We start from the raw sequence: 22,586 nt of genomic DNA on the forward strand, positions 1-22,586 counted from the left end.
TAAAACCCCCGTATGATATACTGGCCTAGCAGCAAAAAGGTTAACCCCTTGGCACCAGCGCTTCCCGGGCTTTAAGGGTTTCAGAAGCCGGTAGGCGGGGCAGGGTTTAGGGTCATGTGACTGCTGTGACACACCCTCACGGCGGTCACATGATCGGAAAAGGTCCCGATCAAAAGAGGAGATCGGGAACTTTCCATGAGTACGTGTGCTGGGAGCATGCAGGGCGAGCGCTCTCAGCAGGTTTTTTTTTTTTAACAGAACGCAAATGTGCGGCCACTCAGCGTCTAGGCCCAGACGCCGGACATTTGCGTTCGGCTAGCGCCAAGAGGTTAACTGACTCCAGTATCCTGTGCTCTCTTTCTTACCTATCGTACCGCTCAAGATGCAAATAACCATTTAGACTTACGGCATGCTGATCCGGGACGGTCGTGGAACATTTGTGGGAGTAATCCAGGCCCATCTCCCCATAAGCGATCGCTTTGGGGTGCCGCATAGCCTGCATCATCTCCTCCTGTAGTTGGTCGGTGTAGTACTGTGCGAAGTGAGGGTGACACCCGAACGCCCCCCAGACCAGGTTCTCGTTCAGCACGTGCCGCCAAGGAAGTCTCTCTAACGTGCGGGGGGTCGCAGTAATCCGTGATGCAGCCCTGAAACTCCGAGGGGAAGGTGGAGGCGTACTGCCTGCGGAGATCGGCGAACGAACGCTTATGCTGCAGCCGCGCAAAGAGCATGTCCAGGTGGCAGTGAGTGTCTATGAAGCCGTCGCGCAGGAACTTTGGGGTGCTGGAATCGTCGGTGGGAAAAATCTCCAACGTCCTTCGTGCAGCTTTCCTTTTGTCATCCGACGTCCACATTGTATCAAAGGATCGCGATCTGTCCCGTCGCGGTTGAATCTCGCCGTCGCTGTCACTGGACGTGTTATGGCTGAGCTCCGCGTTAAAGGAAACCTCTGAAACGCAGCTCTTGTCGAGGGTGTCCTGGCGCCACTTGTTTTGCTCTGCGTTGGGCTTGTACAAGGGACTGGTAGGCCATAGGTCTTTATAATGACTCCATGAGTTATTGTACAAATGACGAGGATACACAACGTAACCAGGGGTTGATGTCCCAGCTGTGCGGTCTTCCATGGGACAGCCCGGGAGAGGCTCGTCTTCCTGAGAAAATCTGGCCAACGTGCCCATATCTTCTATGTCAGAGAAGTCACTTCCTATAGACAGATCCTTTTCCGGATTATCTCCCTATTCCAAGACACAAAGTTAAAGAGAACCAGTCATGGTCAGGCTTTTAGGAGGAAAGGGGGGGAGGGGGTTCATTAGGGCTAGTCCCATTTGGTATGAATACGGCACAAAGAGAAACTTGTTGCCAATCAACCTTCACATTCGCTCTCTCCCCTGATGAATCAGAGGAGATAGTGGACAACACATGTGTGGGGGTTTGAGAGCGCTCTCCAGTGATGGTGGAGGTGAGCAGTACTGGCTGGGAGTGTCTTAACAACGTCCTGGCAACAAGGCAGAGCGGGATGATGTCACCTCTGGGAGTTTCTCAGTCAGGCTTCGGGAGGTACATAAATGGCCTATACCTATAGCAAAAGCATCATCCAACTTAGCCAAAGCTATACAGTGTGTTTTTATCTATAGTTGCCCCTTAACTACATAGGTAGTTTTCTTCGGTAAAGATGAACTAACCCTTTAAAACCTGTATTACTGCATTACAGAGATGAGTTCATTTGTGCCCTTTATATCTGCTGGGGTCAGGTTTAAGCTGGCTATACATATTACAATGTGAGAGTGGAAATTGCAGTATATAATGCACGGTGCAGGGGGGTCAGGAGTGGGTCGGGACTGCACAACACGCGGGGGTCGGGAGTGCGCCACACGCGGCTCACGGGGGTCGGGAGTGCGCCACACGCGGCTCACGGGGGTCGGGAGTGCGCCACACGCGGCTCACGGGGGTCGGGAGTGCGCCACACGCGGCTCACGGGGGTCGGGAGTGCGCCACACGCGGCTCACGGGGGTCGGGAGTGCGCCACACGCGGCTCACGGGGGTCGGGAGTGCGCCACACGCGGCTCACGGGGGTCGGGAGTGCGCCACACGCGGCTCACGGGGGTCGGGAGTGCGCCACACGCGGCTCACGGGGGTCGGGAGTGCGCCACACGCGGCTCACGGGGGTCGGGAGTGCGCCACACGCGGCTCACGGGGGTCGGGAGTGCGCCACACGCGGCTCACGGGGGTCGGGAGTGCGCCACACGCGGCTCACGGGGGTCGGGACAAACATCTTCCCCTCCACCACAAGCAAAAATACTCCCTTCGCTGTCACTGGACGTGTTATGGCTGAACTCCGTGTTAAAGGAAACCTCTGAAATGCAGCTCTTGTTGAGGGTGTCCTGGCGCCACTTGTTTTGCTCTGCGTTGGGCTTGTACAAGGGACTGGTAGGCCATAGGTCTTTATAGAGACTCCATGAGTTATTGTACAAATGACGAGGATACACAACGTAACCAGGGGTTGATGTCAGGAGTGGGTCGGGAGTGCGCAACACGCGGGGGTCGGGAGTGCGCAACACGCGGGGGTCGGGAGTGCGCAACACGCGGGGGTCGGGAGTGCGCAACACGCGGGGGTCGGGAGTGCGCAACACGCGGGGGTCGGGAGTGCGCAACACGCGGGGGTCGGGACACACATCTTCCCCTCCACCACAAGCAAAAATACTCCCTTCCAAGTGGTCTACACAACCTATACCCAATTAGGCAGGCCATAACACAACACATATCTGGAAATCCAAACAGTCAGACTGTAAGTCAGTTTCAGACCATGTAAGATAGGATGGACTAATGTGCTTTGAATCTAGGAGCCAGCTAAAAAAAAAAAAAGGAGCCAAACTTCAGATTCCTATATTTTCTTTAGGCGACGCTTTAAAAGCCCCCTATAGGTCATGAGTTTAGCGTTACGGAGGTGGTTTGGTGCTAGAATTATGGCCCTCCCTCTGGCGATGTGTAACGTGTAATAATGTAAACGTAAAAAAATGTGCTGCGCTACAAAATCAAAAAATGCACAACCCCTATAGATTATAACGAAAGCAAAAACACAGGACAGTGAACTAAAAAAAAAAAAAAAAAAAAAAGTATTATTATATAAACCAAAGTCCAATCAGTTGGTGTTCTGCTGTGGACCCTCCTTGAGATAACGAGCACCGTGTGCAGGTATCACAGGATTCAAGTGCAAACTCTCCTCCACCATCACCCGCGGTTCACATCTGTGCGGTTGGTGCCGCTGCGGATCCACATGAAAATCTGTGCAGTCGCACCACCCGCACAGAGACATGCAGACCCGCGGGAGGTGCCTTTAGTTCTAATGGCACGCCGCCCGCACTGGAAAACGCAACGGTACTGGGAACCGAGGTTCTCGTGAGGGCTGCGGTTTCAAAAGAAGTGCAGGGACTTCTTTCCCTGCGTGTCACGGGCACGGGAGTCCATCCAAATGAATGGGCTCTCGTGCCTTTGCAAAACGCGGCCCGCACGGCCACATGGGTGTGAACTGGGGGTCAATCTACTCACCTCCAGCAGTGTGACCTCACATTATACATTTGGTCCCAAACGTACTGGACTCTGAAGTTCAACTTGATGAAGATTAACTCCAAGGTTGCCCCCTGCAGATAACCGCATTCAGCAGGTACACAACCGCACCAGGTATGAGGAGCATCCAGTAATGTACATCTTAAGGCACAAGATGGCCGTGTCGTCCACAGCAGCATAGACCAGTCAACCCACTACAGGCTCCCAACTGTCACCAAACTGTAATGCAAGGCAAAGCACGGGCCCTGTATGTATAATGCAATTGCCTTACTATAATGATGATCCTGGAGCGGTGTGGCTCAGTATACCGCTGTATCGATCTTGACGTCATCAGCACGCTCCTCCCCAATGCGTTTCGTCACCAATCACGTGACTTTATCAAGGGAATCTGGTATGTAACGTGTAATCACTGTTTTCATGCGGACTCCCCCGCACATGTGCTTACATTTGTATATGTATGGGGGGGGGGGGGGGTATAGGATTTTACATGCTTGGATGTAACTTTAATTTCTGGCAATTACAAAAAAAAACAATTTTTTAAGTTAACTTTTTTTTTTTCCATCACGAGGGACAAAAAGTCCCCTATGTGATGATTTGTTGGTGACAGGTTCTCTTTTGTGAGACATGCAGCGTCTCAATAAAAAAAAAAAAAAAAAGACCCTGCAAATCTCCCGTGCTCCACTAGGGAGGGAACTTTACTGGCGTGTGTGGAAGCAATCGGGCGGCCTGAACGCCTTCTCCTGACAAGTGAGCACGGCTAAATGTAGATAAAACAACCCCTATACTAACTATTGTATTTTTCGCTCCATAAGACGCACTTTTTTCCCCACAAAAACGGAGGGAAAATGTCAGTGCGTCTTATGGAGCGAATATAAAGCGGCCGGTCCGGTATTTCTCCCGCCACCATGTCAGAATACCGGGCCGGCCGCTCAGCTGTTCTCTCCTGCAGGGCCTTACCTGTTCCTCGCTCCAGCGTTGCAGTCTTCCCGCGCTGGCTTCTGTGACAGCCGGGTGCCCACTGTGCATGCGCTGCGCTTTGTGAATGGTCCGGTGTCTTCTGGGAACCATGACAGGTCCCAGAAGGCGCCGGACCATTCACAAAGCGCAGCGCTTCTCGCGCATGCGCAGTGGGCACCCGGCTGTCACAGAAGCCGGCCCGGGAAGAAGGAAGGACAACTCCGCGGAAGTGGGAGCGGGTACCTGTCAAATTCAGGTACCCGCTCCCCCTCCCTCCCCAAAGGTCAGCAGTCTCTGGTCATCCCCTGCACCGTGTCCGCAGTCTCTGGTCATCCCCTGTACCGTGTCCGCAGTCTCTGGTCATCTCCTGTACCGTGTCCGCAGTCTCTGGTCATCTCCTGTACCGTGTCCGCAGTCTCTGGTCATCTCCTGTACCGTGTCCGCAGTCTCTGGTCATCTCCTGTACCGTGTCCGCAGTCTCTGGTCATCTCCTGTACCGTGTCCGCAGTCTCTGGTCATCTCCTGTACCGTGTCCGCAGTCTCTGGTCATCTCCTGTACCGTGTCCGCAGTCTCTGGTCATCTCCTGTACCGTGTCCGCAGTCTCTGGTCATCTCCTGTACCGTGTCCGCAGTCTCTGGTCATCTCCTGTACCGTGTCCGCAGTCTCTGGTCATCTCCTGTACCGTGTCCGCAGTCTCTGGTCATCTCCTGTACCGTGTCCGCAGTCTCTGGTCATCTCCTGTACCGTGTCCGCAGTCTCTGGTCATCTCCTGTACCGTGTCCGCAGTCTCTGGTCATCTCCTGTACCGTGTCCGCAGTCTCTGGTCATCTCCTGTACCGTGTCCGCAGTCTCTGGTCATCTCCTGTACCGTGTCCGCAGTCTCTGGTCATCTCCTGTACCGTGTCCCCAGTCTCTGGTCATCTCCTGTACCGTGTCCGCAGTCTCTGGTCATCTCCTGTACCGTTTCCGCAGTCTCTGGTCATCTCCTGTACCGTTTCCGCAGTCTCTGGTCATCTCCTGTACCGTGTCCGCAGTCTCTGGTCATCTCCTGTACCGTGTCCGCAGTCTCTGGTCATCTCCTGTACCGTGTCCGCAGTCTCTGGTCATCTCCTGTACCGTGTCCGCAGTCTCTGGTCATCTCCTGTACCGTGTCCGCAGTCTCTGGTCATCTCCTGTACCGTGTCCGCAGTCTCTGGTCATCTCCTGTACCGTGTCCGCAGTCTCTGGTCATCTCCTGTACCGTGTCCGCAGTCTCTGGTCATCTCCTGTACCGTGTCCGCAGTCTCTGGTCATCTCCTGTACCGTGTCCGCAGTCTCTGGTCATCTCCTGTACCGTGTCCGCAGTCTCTGGTCATCTCCTGTACCGTGTCCGCAGTCTCTGGTCATCTCCTGTACCGTGTCCGCAGTCTCTGGTCATCTCCTGTACCGTGTCCGCAGTCTCTGGTCATCTCCTGTACCGTGTCCGCAGTCTCTGGTCATCTCCTGTACCGTGTCCCCAGTCTCTGGTCATCTCCTGTACCGTGTCCCCAGTCTCTGGTCATCTCCTGTACCGTGTCCGCAGTCTCTGGTCATCTCCTGTACCGTTTCCGCAGTCTCTGGTCATCTCCTGTACCGTTTCCGCAGTCTCTGGTCATCTCCTGTACCGTGTCCGCAGTCTCTGGTCATCTCCTGTACCGTGTCCGCAGTCTCTGGTCATCTCCTGTACCGTGTCCGCAGTCTCTGGTCATCTCCTGTACCGTGTCCGCAGTCTCTGGTCATCTCCTGTACCGTGTCCGCAGTCTCTGGTCATCTCCTGTACCGTGTCCGCAGTCTCTGGTCATCTCCTGTACCGTGTCCGCAGTCTCTGGTCATCTCCTGTACCGTGTCTGCAGTCTCTGGTCATCTCCTGTACTATGTCTGCAGTCCATTGGTTTAGAATATTTTTTTTTCTTGTTTTTCGCCTCTAAAACCTAGGTACGTCTTATGGAGCGAAAAATACGGTATATAAATGAATGCTGTTTTTTTTTTTTGCCTTCCTCTGGATCAACTGTGGGTATAGGATAACTTTTTTTTTTTTCTCTCTATGGTTTTTCTCTAGATGGACTTTTTTCTTTTTTTCAGCCAGACTAACTATGTAACTGTGAATGGGCTGACAAAAGCCCAGGTGCCAGAACGCGATTTCTAGTCACCATGGCGACTGGGATTTGTCAAGCCCTCATCCAAGGCCTCATTTACACGGGACATATCAATGCATACCCTGTATGAGGGCCTGTGCATCCCCGTGCTGGCAGTCCCATGGATGTCAATTGGGATACAGCGGCTGCAAAGACACAGCCGCTGATCCCAATATGACATTCGTGTGGTGCGGGTGTCCCCCCCCCCCAAACACCGTGTTCAGGGCCATGCACACGCACCCACATGCATGTCATACTGGGAGCAGTGGATGTTTCCATTCAGCCGCTAAGTTCCAACTTACATCAATGGGATTGGCTGCACAGAATACCTGTACACCCTTCATGTGAGTAAACACGGCCTTCACACGGGGTACACATGGGTAAGCCCCATGGCATTAGTGTTTTGTGAGATTGATGGAGCGCTCAAATGTTGAACTCTTAAAATGTAAAGGCTTACAAAGCATGGGGGTTGTATAAATTCTTGTACTCACTGTATCAGATTCTTTATCAGATTCATATAAGAACACAAGTCTCGGAGTGTCCACCGAGGCCTCCGTTCTTCCTTTACGGACCTCCGGTGTCTCTATACAAGCCTCTGGCCTCTCTTTGCGGACCTCCGGCCTCTCTTTGCGGACCTCCGGCCTCTCTTTGCGGACCTCCGGCCTCTCTTTGCGGACCTCCGGCCTCTCTTTACAAGACTCCGGCCTCTCTTTACGGACCTCTGGCCTCTCTTTAAAGACCTCTGGCCTCTCTTTAAAGACCTCTGGCCTCTCTTTAAAGACCTCTGGCCTCTCTTTAAAGACCTCTGGCCTCTCTTTACAAGACTCTGCTCTCTCTTTACGGACCTCTGGCCTCTCTTTACGAACCTCTGGTTCTTCTTTAGGAGTCACACTTCTAGTTCGCTTTATCCGGCTTGCATGATCTGCCCTCTCCGACCTCCAAGTTGATTTTTCTTCCACAATCTCTTTCTTGGGGGTGTCTGTCCTGGGCGATGGCTGTGAAACCTTCGACTTCTCTTTACGGACCTCCAGTTCTTCTTTAGGAACCGTCCTTGTGATGGTTCGCCCTAACCAGCTTGGGTGACTTGCACTCTCTGACCTCCATGACGATTTCTCTTCTTCACTCTCCCTCTCAGGGGTGTTCGTCTCGATTGACAAGTCTGAATCCTCTGACTCCCGTCGCTGGAAGCGACTCGTCCTCTCCGCTTCCGACGGACTTGTCACCTGGCTATCCAATGATCTTCTTCCTCTTGCGGAAACTCCTATGTCGCTGAACGCTCTCTTAAACAACAAGGATGGAGCATTGGGCCTTCGTTCCCGGGACCTGGGTAATTCCTCGGATTTTGTTTTGTTGTCCTCATTCATCTTTGTTCGGCTATCACCCTGCAAACAAGATTCAAGAAACAAGCTGAACTGTTAAAGTGTCCTGTTATGACGAGAGGGAGGTGATATGTAGTCCTAACACAGTGTTACGTAGTCCTAACGCACTCCCTGTTCTGGGGTGACAAAGCAGTTCAGTAAGGTTGTCACCCTCAGTCAAGAAGTGAATTAAACACTTCCAGTCCAGGCCAACTCTGACATTCCTTTCCTACATGTAGAAACCTTTTTTTTTTTAGCTAGAAAAACGACATAGTACCCCAAAACATTATATATATTTTTTTCTGCAGGAGCCCTAGAGAATAAAATGGTGGGTGTTGAATATTTTTATGTCACATGGCATTTGTGCAGCGGTTTTTAAAAAAGCTAATTTAAAAAAAAAATGCTTTAATGAATCTTAAATTTGCGTACCGTTTATAAACAAACATGTGCTGAAAGTGCGCGCTGTGCGGGCCAGGGGAAAGCCTAGAGCAGGGAGAGGAGAAGTGGCGGAGAGGAAGGAGACAGGAGGAGGTGAGCTGTATTGTGTTCTCTGGGCTCTCCCTACTGTTGTCCATCCAGCACATGCTACACGATCACTGATAGAGCATATGTGACTGCACACAAACAGTATGATTACCACCCCCTGCCCACATTTTCTGCTGCTCGGAGATCAGCAGCCCTTGGAGGAGGGGAGGGGGGGGAATGAAACTGTGTGTGTGTATAAAGTCCCATACGATCTATCAGTGATCGTGTATCATGTGCGGGATGGACAACAGGAGGGAGAGCCAAGAAACCACAACACAGCTCGCCTCCTCCCAGCTCTTTCCCCTCCGCCACTTCGAGAGAGAGTGAAATGAAGAGAGGAAGAGGGAAGAGAGAAAGAGGGAAAAGAGGAAGAGGGAAGAGGGAAAAGAGGAAGAGAGGAAGAGGGAAGAGGGAAGAGAGGAAGAGGGAAGAGAGGAAGAGGGAAGAGAGGAAGAGGGAAGAGAGGAAGAGGGAAGAGAGGAAGAGGGAAGAGAGGAAGAGGGGAGAGGGGAAGAGAAGAGGGGAAGAGAGGAAGAGGGAAGAGAGGAAGAGGGAAGAGAGGAAGAGAAGAGGGGAAGAGAAGAGGAGGGAAGAGAAGAGGAGGGAAGAGAGGAAGAGGGAAGAACGGAAGAGAAGAGAGGAAGAACGGAAGAGAAGAGAGGAAGAGGGAAGAGAAGAGAGGAAGGGAGGAAGAGGGAAGAGAAGAGAGGAAGGGAGGAAGAGGGAAGAGAAGAGAGGAAGGGAGGAAGAGGGAAGAGAAGAGAGGAAGGGAGGAAGAGGGAAGAGAAGAGAGGAAGGGAGGAAGAGGGAAGAGAAGAGAGGAAGGGAGGAAGAGGGAAGAGAAGAGAGGAAGGGAGGAAGAGGGAAGAGAGGAAGAGGGAAGAGAGGAAGAGAGAAGAGAGGAAGAGAGAAGAGAGGAAGAGGGAGGAGAGGAAGAGGGAGGAGAGGAAGAGGGAGGAGAGGAAGAGGGAGGAGAGGAAGAGGGAGGAGAGGAAGAGGGAGGAGAGGAAGAGGGAGGAGAGGAAGAGGGAGGAGAGGAAGAGGGAGGAGAGGAAGAGGGAAGAGGGAAGAGGGGAAGAGGGAAGAGAAGAAGAGAGGAAGAGGGAAGAGAAGAGAGGAAGGGAGGAAGAGGGAAGAGAAGAGAGGAAGGGAGGAAGAGGGAAGAGAAGAGAGGAAGGGAGGAAGAGGGAAGAGAAGAGAGGAAGGGAGGAAGAGGGAAGAGAAGAGAGGAAGGGAGGAAGAGGGAAGAGAAGAGAGGAAGGGAGGAAGAGGGAAGAGAAGAGAGGAAGGGAGGAAGAGGGAAGAGAAGAGAGGAAGGGAGGAAGAGGGAAGAGAAGAGAGGAAGGGAGGAAGAGGGAAGAGAAGAGGGGAAGAGAGGAAGAGAGAAGAGAGGAAGAGAGAAGAGAGGAAGAGAGAAGAGAGGAAGAGGGAGGAGAGGAAGAGGGAGGAGAGGAAGAGGGAGGAGAGGAAGAGGGAGGAGAGGAAGAGGGAGGAGAGGAAGAGGGAGGAGAGGAAGAGGGAGGAGAGGAAGAGGGAAGAGGGAAGAGGGAAGAGGGGAAGAGGGGAAGAGGGAAGAGGGGAAGAGGGAAGAGAAGAAGAGAGGAAGAGGGAAGAGAGAAGAGAGGAAGAGAGGAAGAGTGAAGAGAAGAGGAATAATACACACACACACACACACACCCACACACTCATTGAACGCTCTCGTTCTCTCATTGGGGGGTGCACAGTTTTTGTGTTGCCTAGGGCAGCACAAATCCTAAATACACCACTGGCTCTCCCAGCACATGTATCGGTGTCCCACGGAAAGGTCCCAATCTCTTCTTGCGAACGGGACATTTTCCAATCATGTGACCGCCAGTCACGGTGGTCACATGACCCTAAACTCCGCCAGGCCTCCCAGTGTCAGAAACCCCTTAAAGGGCCAGGAGGCGTCAGTGCGAAGGGGTTAAAGCCCATACCCAGGATCCCCTTATCCCCCTTGTAATTGAACTGCCTCTTTTACACTGTTGATCAATATAAAAGTGACCCATTGGTGCTCAATGAAAAAATACCCCTTTTACACCGATGGTCAATAAAGAAATGTTCCTTTACATTGGTGATCAGTGTAGAGGTGACCTCTTACATTGGTGGAAAATGAAAAAAAGCCCCATTTGCATTGACAGTTGATGGAGAAAAGCCCCTTTACATTGGTGATCAGTGTGGAGCGACCCCTTATGTTGGTTGTCAAAGGAAAAATGCCCCCCTCATACTGATGGTTGATGGAGCAAAGCTCCTTTACCATGCTGTTAGAAGTGACCCCTTATATTGAATTATCAGGGCGATGTTGCCCCCTTACATTGTGTTCATTGCAGGTAGGAGATCTGCCACTACTCACTGTGTGAGGAACCTCTGGGGGAAGCCTTGTTGAGAATGCCTTCTTTCAGGTTTCCCGATTATGGGGACAGGTTCTCTTTAGGAAAACATTATATAGGGTACCTCCAAGCAAGGCACAAGCAATACCTTTTAGCCATTGAGACGTTTCCACAATTTCCAAACATAGACTAAAGGGTATGGAAACACTGGAAGCTCTAGTTCATGAATATCTATAACTGGCAGCACATTAGGGTTTTCAATGGATGGTCTTACTTCTGTTAGTGACACCGATGGCCTGGAAGTAGGTGTTGATGCCTCCTCTTGGTCCAATCTGTGGAAGTCCGAGCTGATGGTCCGTCGGTGGCCCCTGCTCTGTGCGCTGTCTCTGGAATTGCCGCCAATTCGGTGATCCAGAGTGCGCTTTGGAGTACTCTCATAGGGGTAGAGCGTTACTTGCCTCTCCCTCGGCGGGCTGGGGCTATCAGAGTCTCGCTCTCTGCCGCGATGGGCCCCTCTCGGGAGTTTCGAATCAAGGCCCCTCAAGTATTTACTTGGAGATATTTCTGGTGGACTTGACCATCTATGCTTCCGCGAACCACTCCTATCAGCCATAGTGCCTGTGAAGAGAGAAAAGTAAGTACGCGGGGCGCTGGACTTCAGATCTAACAGCTAAACCTTCTGCTGCAGTACGAGGCCTATGGGTGGATGTCCAAGACCAAGTATTGCCAAGTTATGGTCTGAGAGGTGCCTACAACAATTGGGCAAGGCATGGCTGAAATGTCAACAATACTCAAAAGCAATATTCCAGCTGACTCTTCCCGATTGGTTAATGGGGGAAACACAGACGCCTCCAACCTTGTTGTGTTTTGCAAAGCAATTAAGAGTCAGTCCTCCCAAAACAGACATTTAAAACATAAAATGTTTCTTTCGGATTTGGATGGAGTGTGGAAAGGATAGAACCACGCTGTCTGTGACTCCATTGAGATTCCCTCTCTCGTTGTGTCCTGAAGAGTGAATGTCAGAGGAACAGAAAGCTATTTTTTTTATATAACAAGTTTATATTATATATTTACTTATCTATTATATATATATATTACTTATCTATTTACAAGTTTTAGTTTAGCATTTATATTCTTATTTACAGACTTGATGAAGGTTTCTGGCCCCTGAAACACGTTGGCCAACCTTTGTTCTTTGTTGGTTGATTATTTTGATAATTATTAAATTATATTGATATATTAAAAAATAAATAGATTTAATATTCATATTGAATTATAACCTAATTAAAGTATAGAAATATATTTGTAATAAAATGATTCATGTTTCTTCACCGTTGTTATTTTTAGTACTCACAGTATGTTCTTGTTTATAGCCCTGATAAAGGGGGAGGCTTCTAGCCCCTGAAACATGTTGGCCAACCTGTGTTCTTTGTTGATATAATAAAATAATAATTCAAACAATTTAATTACTTTGATGTTAACTTAGGAGGTCCACTGTGTGCTGCAATATATCACCCCCCCTTAGGAAGTCTGCTGTGTGCTGCAAGATATCACCCCCCCCCCCTTAGGAAGTCTGCTGTGTGCTGAAAGAGATCACCCCCCCCTTAGGAAGTCTGCTGCAAGATATCACCCCCCCCCCTTAGGAAGTCTGCTGTGTGCTGCAAGAGATCACCCCCCCCCCTTAGGAAGTCTGCTGTGTGCTGCAAGATATCACCCCCCCCTTAGGAAGTCTGCTGTGTGCTGCAAGATATCACCCACCTCCCTTTAGGAAGTCTGCTGTGTGCTGCAAGATATAACTCCTCCAGGAAGTCTGCTGCAAAATATCAACCCCCCCTTAGGAAGTCCGCTGTGTGCTGCACGATATCAACTTCCCTTAAGAAGTCCGCTGTGTGCTGCAAGATATCACCCCCCCCCCCCCCTTAGGAAGTCTGCTGTGTGCTGCAAGATATAACTCCTCCAGGAAGTCTGCTGCAAAATATCAACCCCCCCCCCCCGCCTTAGGAAGTCCGCCGTTTGCTGCAAAATATCAACCCCCCCCCTGAGGAAGTCCGCTGTGTGCTGCAAGTTATCAACTTCCCTTAGAAGTCCGCTGTGTGCTGCAAATTATCAACCCCCCCTCCATGCCTTAGGAAGTCCACTGTCTACTGCAAGATATCAACCCCCACTTAGGAAGTCTGCTGTGTGCTGCAAGATATCAACCCCCTCCCCTTAGGAAGTCCACTGTTTGCAGCAAAAACATCAACCCCTCTTCGGCAGTCCACTATTTGCAGCAAGATATCACACCCCCCCCTTAGGATATCTGCTGTGTGCCACAAGATATCACCCCCCCTTAGGAGGTCCGCTGTATGCAGCAAGATATCAATCCCACGTAAGAAGTGTGTTTGCAGCAAGATATGATCCCTCTTTCCAAGAAAGTTCAGTGTGTGTCCTGCAAGATAACCCCCCCCCCCCGAAAGACCACTGTATGCAGCAAGATATTAATGCCCCCCCCCCAAAAAAGTTTCACTGTAGGCATCAAGATATCAACTGCCCCCCCAACCCCGAAGGTCAGCTGTGTTCAGCAATCCATCTCCAGGAAGTATGCTGTGCAGCAAGAAATCAATCCCCCCCCCCTTGGATGTCTGTTGTGTGCAGCAATATCTGCTGCGTGTAACCGATATTAGCTCCCCCTTAAGAAATCTGCTGTGTGCTGCAAGATATTAATACCCCCTAAAAAAATGTCGGCTGTGTGTGCTGCAAGATACCTCCTCCCATAATATGTGTGGTGTGTTCTGCAAGTTACTTCCCCCCCCCCAAAAAAAGTCCACCATGTGCAGCAAGATATCACCCCAAAGTAAGACCACTGTACAGCAAGATACAAACCCCCCCTAGGTAGTCTGCTGTGTGCTGCAAGATATTAACACCCCCCAAAAAGTCAGCTGTGTGTCCTGCAAGATACCTCCCCCCATAATATGTGCAGTGTATTCTGCCAGTTACTTCCCCCAATAAAGTCCCCCATGTGCAGCAAGATGTCACCCCAAAGGAAGACCACTGTGCAGCAAGATACCAACCCCCCCCCCCTCCCCAGGAAATCTGCTGTGTGCCGCAAGATATTAATACCCCCCAAAAAAAAGTTGTCTGTGTGTCCTGCAAGATACCTCCTCCCATAATATATGCGGTGTATTCTGCAAGTTACTCCCCCCCCCCCCAAAAAAAGTCCACCATGTGCAGTAAGAGAACACCCCAAAGGAAGAGCAGTGTGCACCAAGATACCAACCCTCCCCCCCCCCAGGAAATGTGCTGTGTGCTGCAAGATATTAACACCCCCCAAAAAGTCAGCTGTGTGTCCTGCAAGATACCTCCCCAATAACATGTGTGGTGTGTTCTGCAAGTTACCTCCCCCCCAAAAAAAGTCCACCATGTGCAGCAGGATGTCTCCCCAAAGGAAGACCACTGTGCAGCAAGATACCAACCCCCCCCCCCCCCAGGAAGTCTGCTGTGTGCTGCAGAATATCATCTCCCACTGAGCAATATTAACTGTTGCAATTCAAACAATAAATATTCCATGTATAAGGAAGACGGGGGGGGTTGCTAAACGGAGCCGGGGGATTATCTGACACCCCGCCATCAGAAAGCATCACCTGCACCCCCCCCCCCCCCCCCGATAACAGGGAACGGTTCTCAGTGCCGGGTGTGATCTGCACAGGAGCTGCACGTCTCCGGCTCGGCCTCATGCAGCGAACAATCTCAATGGCTGCCTTGAAGGTTAAACAAGCAGATGACTCATATAAAGAAAAAAAAAAACAAAAAACACAAAATTCTTTTTTTTTTGTCATGGAGAGATGGATTGTAAGCTCTGCTGCCCCCCCCCCCCCCCTACTCACCATCACAGGGCACCAATGACCGTGGGGTTGGCTGTCCCAGGCCTTGCTGTAATGCAGCATACTGCACTGCGTCTGGCTCCGGGTTCCTATCACATGGTGGAGGAGGGGGGGCAGAGGGGGGGGGAGGGGAGAGTGAAACTTTGCTCTCCATATCACCCGCTTGGCTCAGCCACACTTCTACTTTCTATTTCTCCCCGGGAAGCCCCAGAACCCGCTCCGCCGCATTTTATTCTTCCTCAATAGGCTGGGAAGATGAACGGCGCTCTGCGCTTAGATTGGAGGCGGCTGTTTATACGGAACGGGTTTAACCCCATCGCTGCCGGGGCCATTTCTCTCCGTTTGCACACAAAATTACTAAAAATGAACATTTTGGAAATTAAGAAATTGCACTTTAAAAGCATACTTCACTTTTTTTGCAAATATTTAATAAATGAACCCCCAAATATTTAAAAAAAAAAAATGCATTTATTAAATTTTTTGCATTGAAGCCTGCAGAGCATTGCAACCAGATTAGGCCTCATTTAGAGCCGATTCACATATATCCGGTGAACGCTCAGGATTCGCTGCGTTTGCCGCACCGCACTGAAATCGCGCTCCGTTCATGCGATCTTCCACCGGTGTCGATGGCAAAGGATACCCCCCCAAAACAGGTCACAAAACGCAGTGCGATAGCAGGAATCGGATCACATGGGTTGCGAACACCCATGCAATCTGGTTCCGGTGCGGCAAAAAAAAAAAAAAGGTTCCTGCGTCTCTTTTATGTGGGTGGAACCTTTTTTTAAGTTGCACAGATTGGAATGGGTGCCATTGAAATCAATGGGCTGCGACTTGTCATGTGACTTTACGCGTCCAAGGTCGCATGAGAAGTCAAACTAGTGTGAACATATACAGTGCATATCTGTCACATCTAAATGATTCAGATCATCAAAGCTTAATATTACACAAAGATAACCCGAGTAAATACAAAATGCAGTTTTTAATTGAGGATTTCATTCATTAGGGGAAGAAAGCTGTCCAAACCTGCCTGGCCGTATGTGAAAAAGTAATTGCCCCCCTGGCTAAATCCTTAAAGAACTGTGATTAACCACATGGAACATAGAGGGGGCTCATCTCACTTGGTACGGAACATAGAGGGGGCTCACCGCACTTGGTACGGAACATAGAGGGGGCTCACCGCACTTGGTACGGAACATAGAGGGGGCTCATCTCACTTGGTACGGAACATAGAGGGGCTCACCTCACTTGGTACGGAACATAGAGGGGGCTCATCTCACTTGGTACGGAACATAGAGGGGGCTCACCTCACTTGGTACGGAACATAGAGGGGGCTCACCTCACTTGGTACGGAACATAGAGGGGGCTCACCTCACTTGGTACGGAACATAGAGGGGGCTCACCGCACTTGGTACGGAACATAGAGGGGGCTCACCGCACTTGGTACGGAACATAGAGGGGGCTCATCTCACTTGGTACGGAACATAGAGTTGCTCACCTCACTTGGTACGGAACATAGAGGGGGCTCATCTCACTTGGTACGGAACATAGAGGGGGCTCACCTCACTTGGTACGGAACATAGAGGGGGCTCACCTCACTTGGTACGGAACATAGAGGGGGCTCACCTCACTTGGTACGGAACATAGAGGGGGCTCACCTCACTTGGTACGGAACATAGAGGGGGCTCACCTCACTTGGTACGGAACATAGAGGGGGCTCACCTCACTTGGTACGGAACATAGAGGGGGCTCACCTCACTTGGTACGGAACATAGAGGGGGCTCACCTCACTTGGTACGGAACATAGAGGGGGCTCACCTCACTTGGTACGGAACATAGAGGGGGCTCACCTCACTTGGTACGGAACATAGAGGGGCTCACCTCACTTGGTACGGAACATAGAGGGGCTCACCTCACTTGGTACGGAACATAGAGGGGCTCACCTCACTTGGTACGGAACATAGAGGGGATCACCTCACTTGGTACGGAACATAGAGGGGGCTCACCTCACTTTGTAAGGAACATAGAGGGGGCTCACCTCACCTGGTAAGGAACATAGAGGGGGCTCACCTAACTTGGTACGGAACATAGAGGGGGCTCACCACACTTGGTACGGAACATAGAGGGGGCTCACCTCACTTTGTAAGGAACATAGAGGGGGCTCATCTCACCTGGTAAGGAACATAGAGGGGGCTCACCTCACTTGGTACGGAACATAGAGGGGGCTCACCTCACTTGGTACGGAACATAGAGGGGGCTCACCACACTTGGTAAGGAACATAGAGGGGGCTCACCTTACTTGATACGGAACATAGAGGGGGCTCACCACACTTGGTAAGGAACATAGAGGGGGCTCACCTTACTTGATACGGAACATAGAGGGGGCTCACCACACTTGGTAAGGAAGTGTATTTTCTTCCAAAAAACATAAAATTATTTTTAAAAACTGTCCATTTCGGTATATATATGCCGAAATGGACAGTTTTTAAAAATATTATATTTTTTGGAAGAAAATAACTTAAATAATTTTTAAAAAAAATAAAAACAAAAATATATATATTTTTTATTATTAAAGTGTATTTTCTTCCAAAAAATATAAAATTATTTTTAAAAACCGTCCACTTCGGCCTATATATATATATATATATATATATATATACACAGCTCGAGAGGAGAGAAATGCCGATAACCGGCATTTCCCTGTTTACATGTGATCAGCTGTGATTGGACACAGCTGATCACATGACCGAGCCGACATCTTCGGCTCTTTCCGTGATTGGTGATAGCTGTGTCCGAGGGACACAGCGCATCACCGCGCATGCGCGGAGAATGGGAGGACATCATATGACGGCGAGCGATGTATTCTATTAATGAATACAGAGCCTGCTCGGCTTGGCTGCGTCAGAGAGGCGGGCTGATGATGTCACAACTTCAGCCAATCCGAGCAGGCTCTGTATTTATTAATAGAATACATCACTCGCCGTGATTGGCTCAGCGCGGTACACTGTATGTAGCTGAAGCTACCATACAGTATTACCGCACATCCAGCGTTCTATACCCGGCGTATAAGACGACCCCCAATTGTTGGGGTATGTTTTTAAGTAAAAAAAGTCATCTTATACGCCGGAAAATACAGTATATATATTTTTTTAATTATTATAGTGTATTTTCTTCCAAAAAATATAAAATTATTTTTATAAACCGTCCATTTCGGTTTTGGTTTTCGGCCAAGTGCATCCTGAATTTTTGTTTTCGGCACCAGAATTTTCATTTCGGTGTACCACTAGTTAGGTTTAGGAGGGCAATGACTTTTTCACACAGGACCAGGTTTGGATGGTTTTTTTTTGCTTTAATAAATTAAATCATTGTTTCAAAAACTGCATTTTGTACTCCCCCGAGTTACTATTAAAATTTGTTTGATGACCCGAATCATTTAAGTGTGACAAATATGCCAAAAAAACAAATATCAGGAAGGGTGCAGAGACTTTTTCACAGCGCTGTAAAAGACGAATTGGCGTCAAATAGATCCCAAACATGTCGAGCCTAAAAACTGGCCAGCAAAAAAAAAAGAAAAAAATTAATAAATAAAAAAGATGGTACCCAAAACTGGCCATAGGAGATGCATTAGTGGGCGGAGACTTGCTGATCTCACTCCGACATGCGGGGCGATACACAATATTTGGGGTGCAATCCTTGTTTTTAATCGCGTGTGTACCCAGCGGGCGCCCATGCATTCATAGCTCTGTGTGCGGTTCATTTACGGGATTAAACTTTTTTTAATACTTTCTTTTATTGAAATCACAAGGGAGCGGATTGGTGTTCCCTGGCTGGGACACCAAGAGGGGTCGCCTTTATATTGGGGGTCAGTGGAGAAGGGCCCTCTTACATCTGGTACTCATGGTGTCCCCAGGGTGGCAATATCTGGGTATCTAGTACTCATGGTGACCCCAGGGTGGTAAGATCTGGGTATGTGGTACTCATGGTGACCCCCAGGGTGGTAAGATCTGGGTATGTGGTACTCATGGTGAACCCCAGGGTGGTAAGATCTGGGTATCTAGTACTCATGGTGAACCCCAGGGTGGTAATATCTGGGTATGTGGTACTCATGGTGAACCCCAGGGTGGTAAGATCTGGGTATGTGGTACTCATGGTGACCCCCAGGGTGGTAAGATCTGGGTATGTGGTACTCATGGTGAACCCCAGGGTGGTAAGATCTGGGTATCTAGTACTCATGGTGAACCCCAGGGTGGTAATATCTGGGTATGTGGTACTCATGGTGACCCCAGGGTGGTAAGATCTGGGTATGTGGTACTCATGGTGAACCCCAGGGTGGTAATATCTGGGTATGTGGTACTCATGGTGACCCCAGGGTGGCAATATCTGGGTATCTAGTACTCATGGTGAACCCCAGGGTGGTAATATCTGGGTATGTGGTACTCATGGTGAACCCCAGGGTGGCAATATCTGGGTATGTGGTACTCATGGTGACCCCCAGGGTGGTAATATCTGGGTATGTGGTACTCATGGTGACCCCCAGGTGGCAATATCTGGGTATGTGGTACGCATGGTGACCCCCAGGGTGGTAATATCTGGGTATCTAGTACTCATGGTGGACCCCAGGGTGGTAATATCTGGGTATATGGTACTCATGGTGACCCCAGGGTGGTAATATCTGGGTATGTGGTACTCATGGTGACCCCAGGGTGGTAATATCTGGGTATGTGGTACTCATGGTGACCCCAGGGTGGTAATATCTGGGTATCTAGTACTCATGGTGACCCCCGGGTGGTAATATCTGGGTATGTGGTACTCATGGTGACCCCAGGGTGGTAATATCTGGGTATATGGTACTCATGGTGACCCCCAGGTGGCAATATCTGGGTATGTGGTACGCATGGTGACCCCCAGGGTGGTAATATCTGGGTATCTAGTACTCATGGTGGACCCCAGGGTGGTAATATCTGGGTATATGGTACTCATGGTGACCCCAGGGTGGTAATATCTGGGTATGTGGTACTCATGGTGACCCCAGGGTGGTAATATCTGGGTATGTGGTACTCATGGTGACCCCCGGGTGGTAATATCTGGGTATGTGGTACTCATGGTGACCCCAGGGTGGTAATATCTGGGTATGTGGTACTCATGGTGAACCCCAGGGTGGTAATATCTGGGTATGTGGTACTCATGGTGACCCCCAGGGTGGTAAGATCTGGGTATGTGGTACTCATGGTGACCCCCAGGGTGGTAAGATCTGGGTATGTGGTACTCATGGTGACCCCCAGGTGGCAATATCTGGGTATGTGGTACGCATGGTGACCCCCAGGGTGGTAATATCTGGGTATCTAGTACTCATGGTGGACCCCAGGGTGGTAATATCTGGGTATATGGTACTCATGGTGACCCCAGGGTGGTAATCTCTGGGTATGTGGTACTCATGGTGACCCCAGGGTGGTAATATCTGGGTACATGGTACTCATGGTGACCCCCAGGGTGGTAATATCTGGGTATCTAGTACTCATGGTGGACCCCAGGGTGGTAATATCTGGGTATATGGTACTCATGGTGACCCCCAGGGTGGTAATATCTGGGTATCTAGTACTCATGGTGGACCCCAGGGTGGTAATATCTGGGTATATGGTACTCATGGTGACCCCCAGGGTGGTAATATCTGGGTATATGGTACTCATGGTGACCCCCAGGGTGGTAATATCTGGGTATATGGTACTCATGGTGACCCCAGGGTGGTAATATCTGGGTATGTGGTACTCATGGGGTCCCCAGGGTGGCAGTGCCAGGCCATGCTGGTCCTTGTAGTTCCCCCGGGGCTCTCCGGTTACCTCAGGTCGCTCTCTGCTGATTGGAGACATTCACTTCCCAAACATCCGGACACCTCGCTGCTCCTCCCGCCACCCTGTGCAGCCGATAGGCCAAGTCCCTGCGCAGCCCCACCCCCTTGTCAAACGATGATTGGACAGCCACCCCATCAATCCATGGCACGAGGTTTTGCGCTGCTCTCTGAATGCCGCCAGAAGGGACGGGGGGCGGGTGGTCACGGGCCTCTGGGGAGCTGAGATCCGGACACTGCAAGAACATGCATGTGCCTGGAGCCCCGCCCTCTGACACTGCATGCACATGAAGTCCTGCCCCCCCTGACAGTCCATATAATTGGGCCCCACCCACTAAGAGTGCATGTACCTGGGGCCCCACCCCCTGACAACATAGCAATTACCTCAAGTCTAAGCTCCTTTTGGTACATGACACTGGAGCCCCGCCCCCTAACATTTTGTAGCAATTACCTGGGGCCCAAGACCCACCCCCTGGCAGTCCATGTGCCTGAAGCCCCGCATCCCGACACTGCATGTACATGAGGCCCCACCCCCTGACACTGCATGTACATGAGGCCCCACCCCCTGACACTGCATGTACATGAAACCCCACCCCCTAATACTACATGTATATGAGGCCGCACCCCCTAATACTACATGTATATGAGGCCGCACCCCCTAATACTACATGTATATGAGGCCCCACCCCCTAATACTACATGTATATGAGGCCCCACCCCCTAATACTACATGTATATGAGGCCCCACTTTCTGGCAATGTAACATATATTTGGAGCCCCTGACACTGCATGTCCATGAAGCCCCACCTCTTGACACTGCATTTACATGAAGCCCCACCCCCTGAAACTGCATGTACATGAAGCCCCACCCCCTTACATTGAATGTATATGAGGGCCCACCCCTGGACACTGCATATACATGAAGCCCCACCCCCTTACATTGAATGTATATGAGGGCCCACCCCCTGAAACTGCATGTAAAGGAAGCCGCACCCCCTTACATTGAATGTATATGAGGGCCCACCCCCGGACACTGCATATACATGAAGCCCCACCACTTGACATTGCATGTATATGAGGCCCCACCCCCTGGCACGGCATGTACCTATAGCTCCACCTTCTGACAATGTAACACACACTATATTGCCCAAATTATTGGGCCCGCCCTCCCAATCATGTGATTCAGGTGTTCCAATCCCCTCCATGGACACAGGTGTATACAATCAAGCCCCTAGGCATGCAGACGGCTTCTACAAACATTGGTGAAAGAATGGGTCGCTCTCAGGAGCTCAGTGACTCCAAGCGTGGTCCCGTGATAGGTGGCCACCTGGGCAATAAGTCCATCCGTGACATTTCCTGGCTACTAAATATTCCACGCTCAGCTGTTAGTGGGATTATAACAAAGTGGAAGCAACTGGGAACAACAGCCACTCAGCCACCAAATGGTAGGCCACGTCACATGATAGGGCGGGGTCAGCGCATGCTGAAGCGCACAGTGCGCAGAAGTCACCAACTGTCTGCAGAGTCAATAGCTAAAGACCTCCAAACTTGGTGTGGCCTTCAGATGAGCCCAACAACAGTGCGTAGAGAGCTTCATGGAATGGGTTTCCATGGCCGAGCAGCTGCATCCAAGCCTTACATCACTTGCACTTGGGTGCAATGCAAAGTGTCGGATGCCATGGTGTAAAGCATGCCGCCACTGGACTCTAGAACAGAGAAGGCGTGTTCTCTGGAGTGACCATTCACGCTGTCTGGGTTTGGCGGTTGCCAGGAGAACGGTACTTGCCTGACTGCATTGTGCCAAGTGTAGAGTTTAGTGGAGGAGGGATTATGGTGTGGGGTTGTTTTTCAGGGGTTGGGCTTGGCCCCCTAGTTCCAGTGAAGGGAACTTCACTGCGTGTACCTGGAGTCCCAACCCCCTGACAGTATATGTACATAAAGCCCCACCACCTGACATTGCATGTACATGAAGCCCCAC

At 50.5% G+C, this 22,586-nt stretch overlaps 1 protein-coding gene across 1 annotated transcript; it reads right to left on the reverse strand.

Moving 5' to 3' along the window:
• Window positions 1–36: 36 nt before the first annotated feature.
• LOC149434535 (uncharacterized) lies at window positions 37–20,726 on the reverse strand. Its single transcript, XM_089663666.1, is given in 5 exon segments — window positions 37–622; window positions 624–1,235; window positions 7,167–8,057; window positions 11,181–11,524; window positions 20,601–20,726. Coding segments are annotated over 4 exon segments (2,103 nt in total). The 5' UTR covers window positions 11,520–11,524; window positions 20,601–20,726; the 3' UTR covers window positions 37–361.
• Window positions 20,727–22,586: the final 1,860 nt, after the last annotated feature.

The sequence above is a fragment of the Staurois parvus genome, unplaced genomic scaffold (assembly GCF_062004578.1).
Source record: "Staurois parvus isolate SC_StPar_1 unplaced genomic scaffold, SC_StPar_1.0 ptg001742l, whole genome shotgun sequence".
Lineage (NCBI taxonomy): Eukaryota > Metazoa > Chordata > Amphibia > Anura > Ranidae > Staurois > Staurois parvus.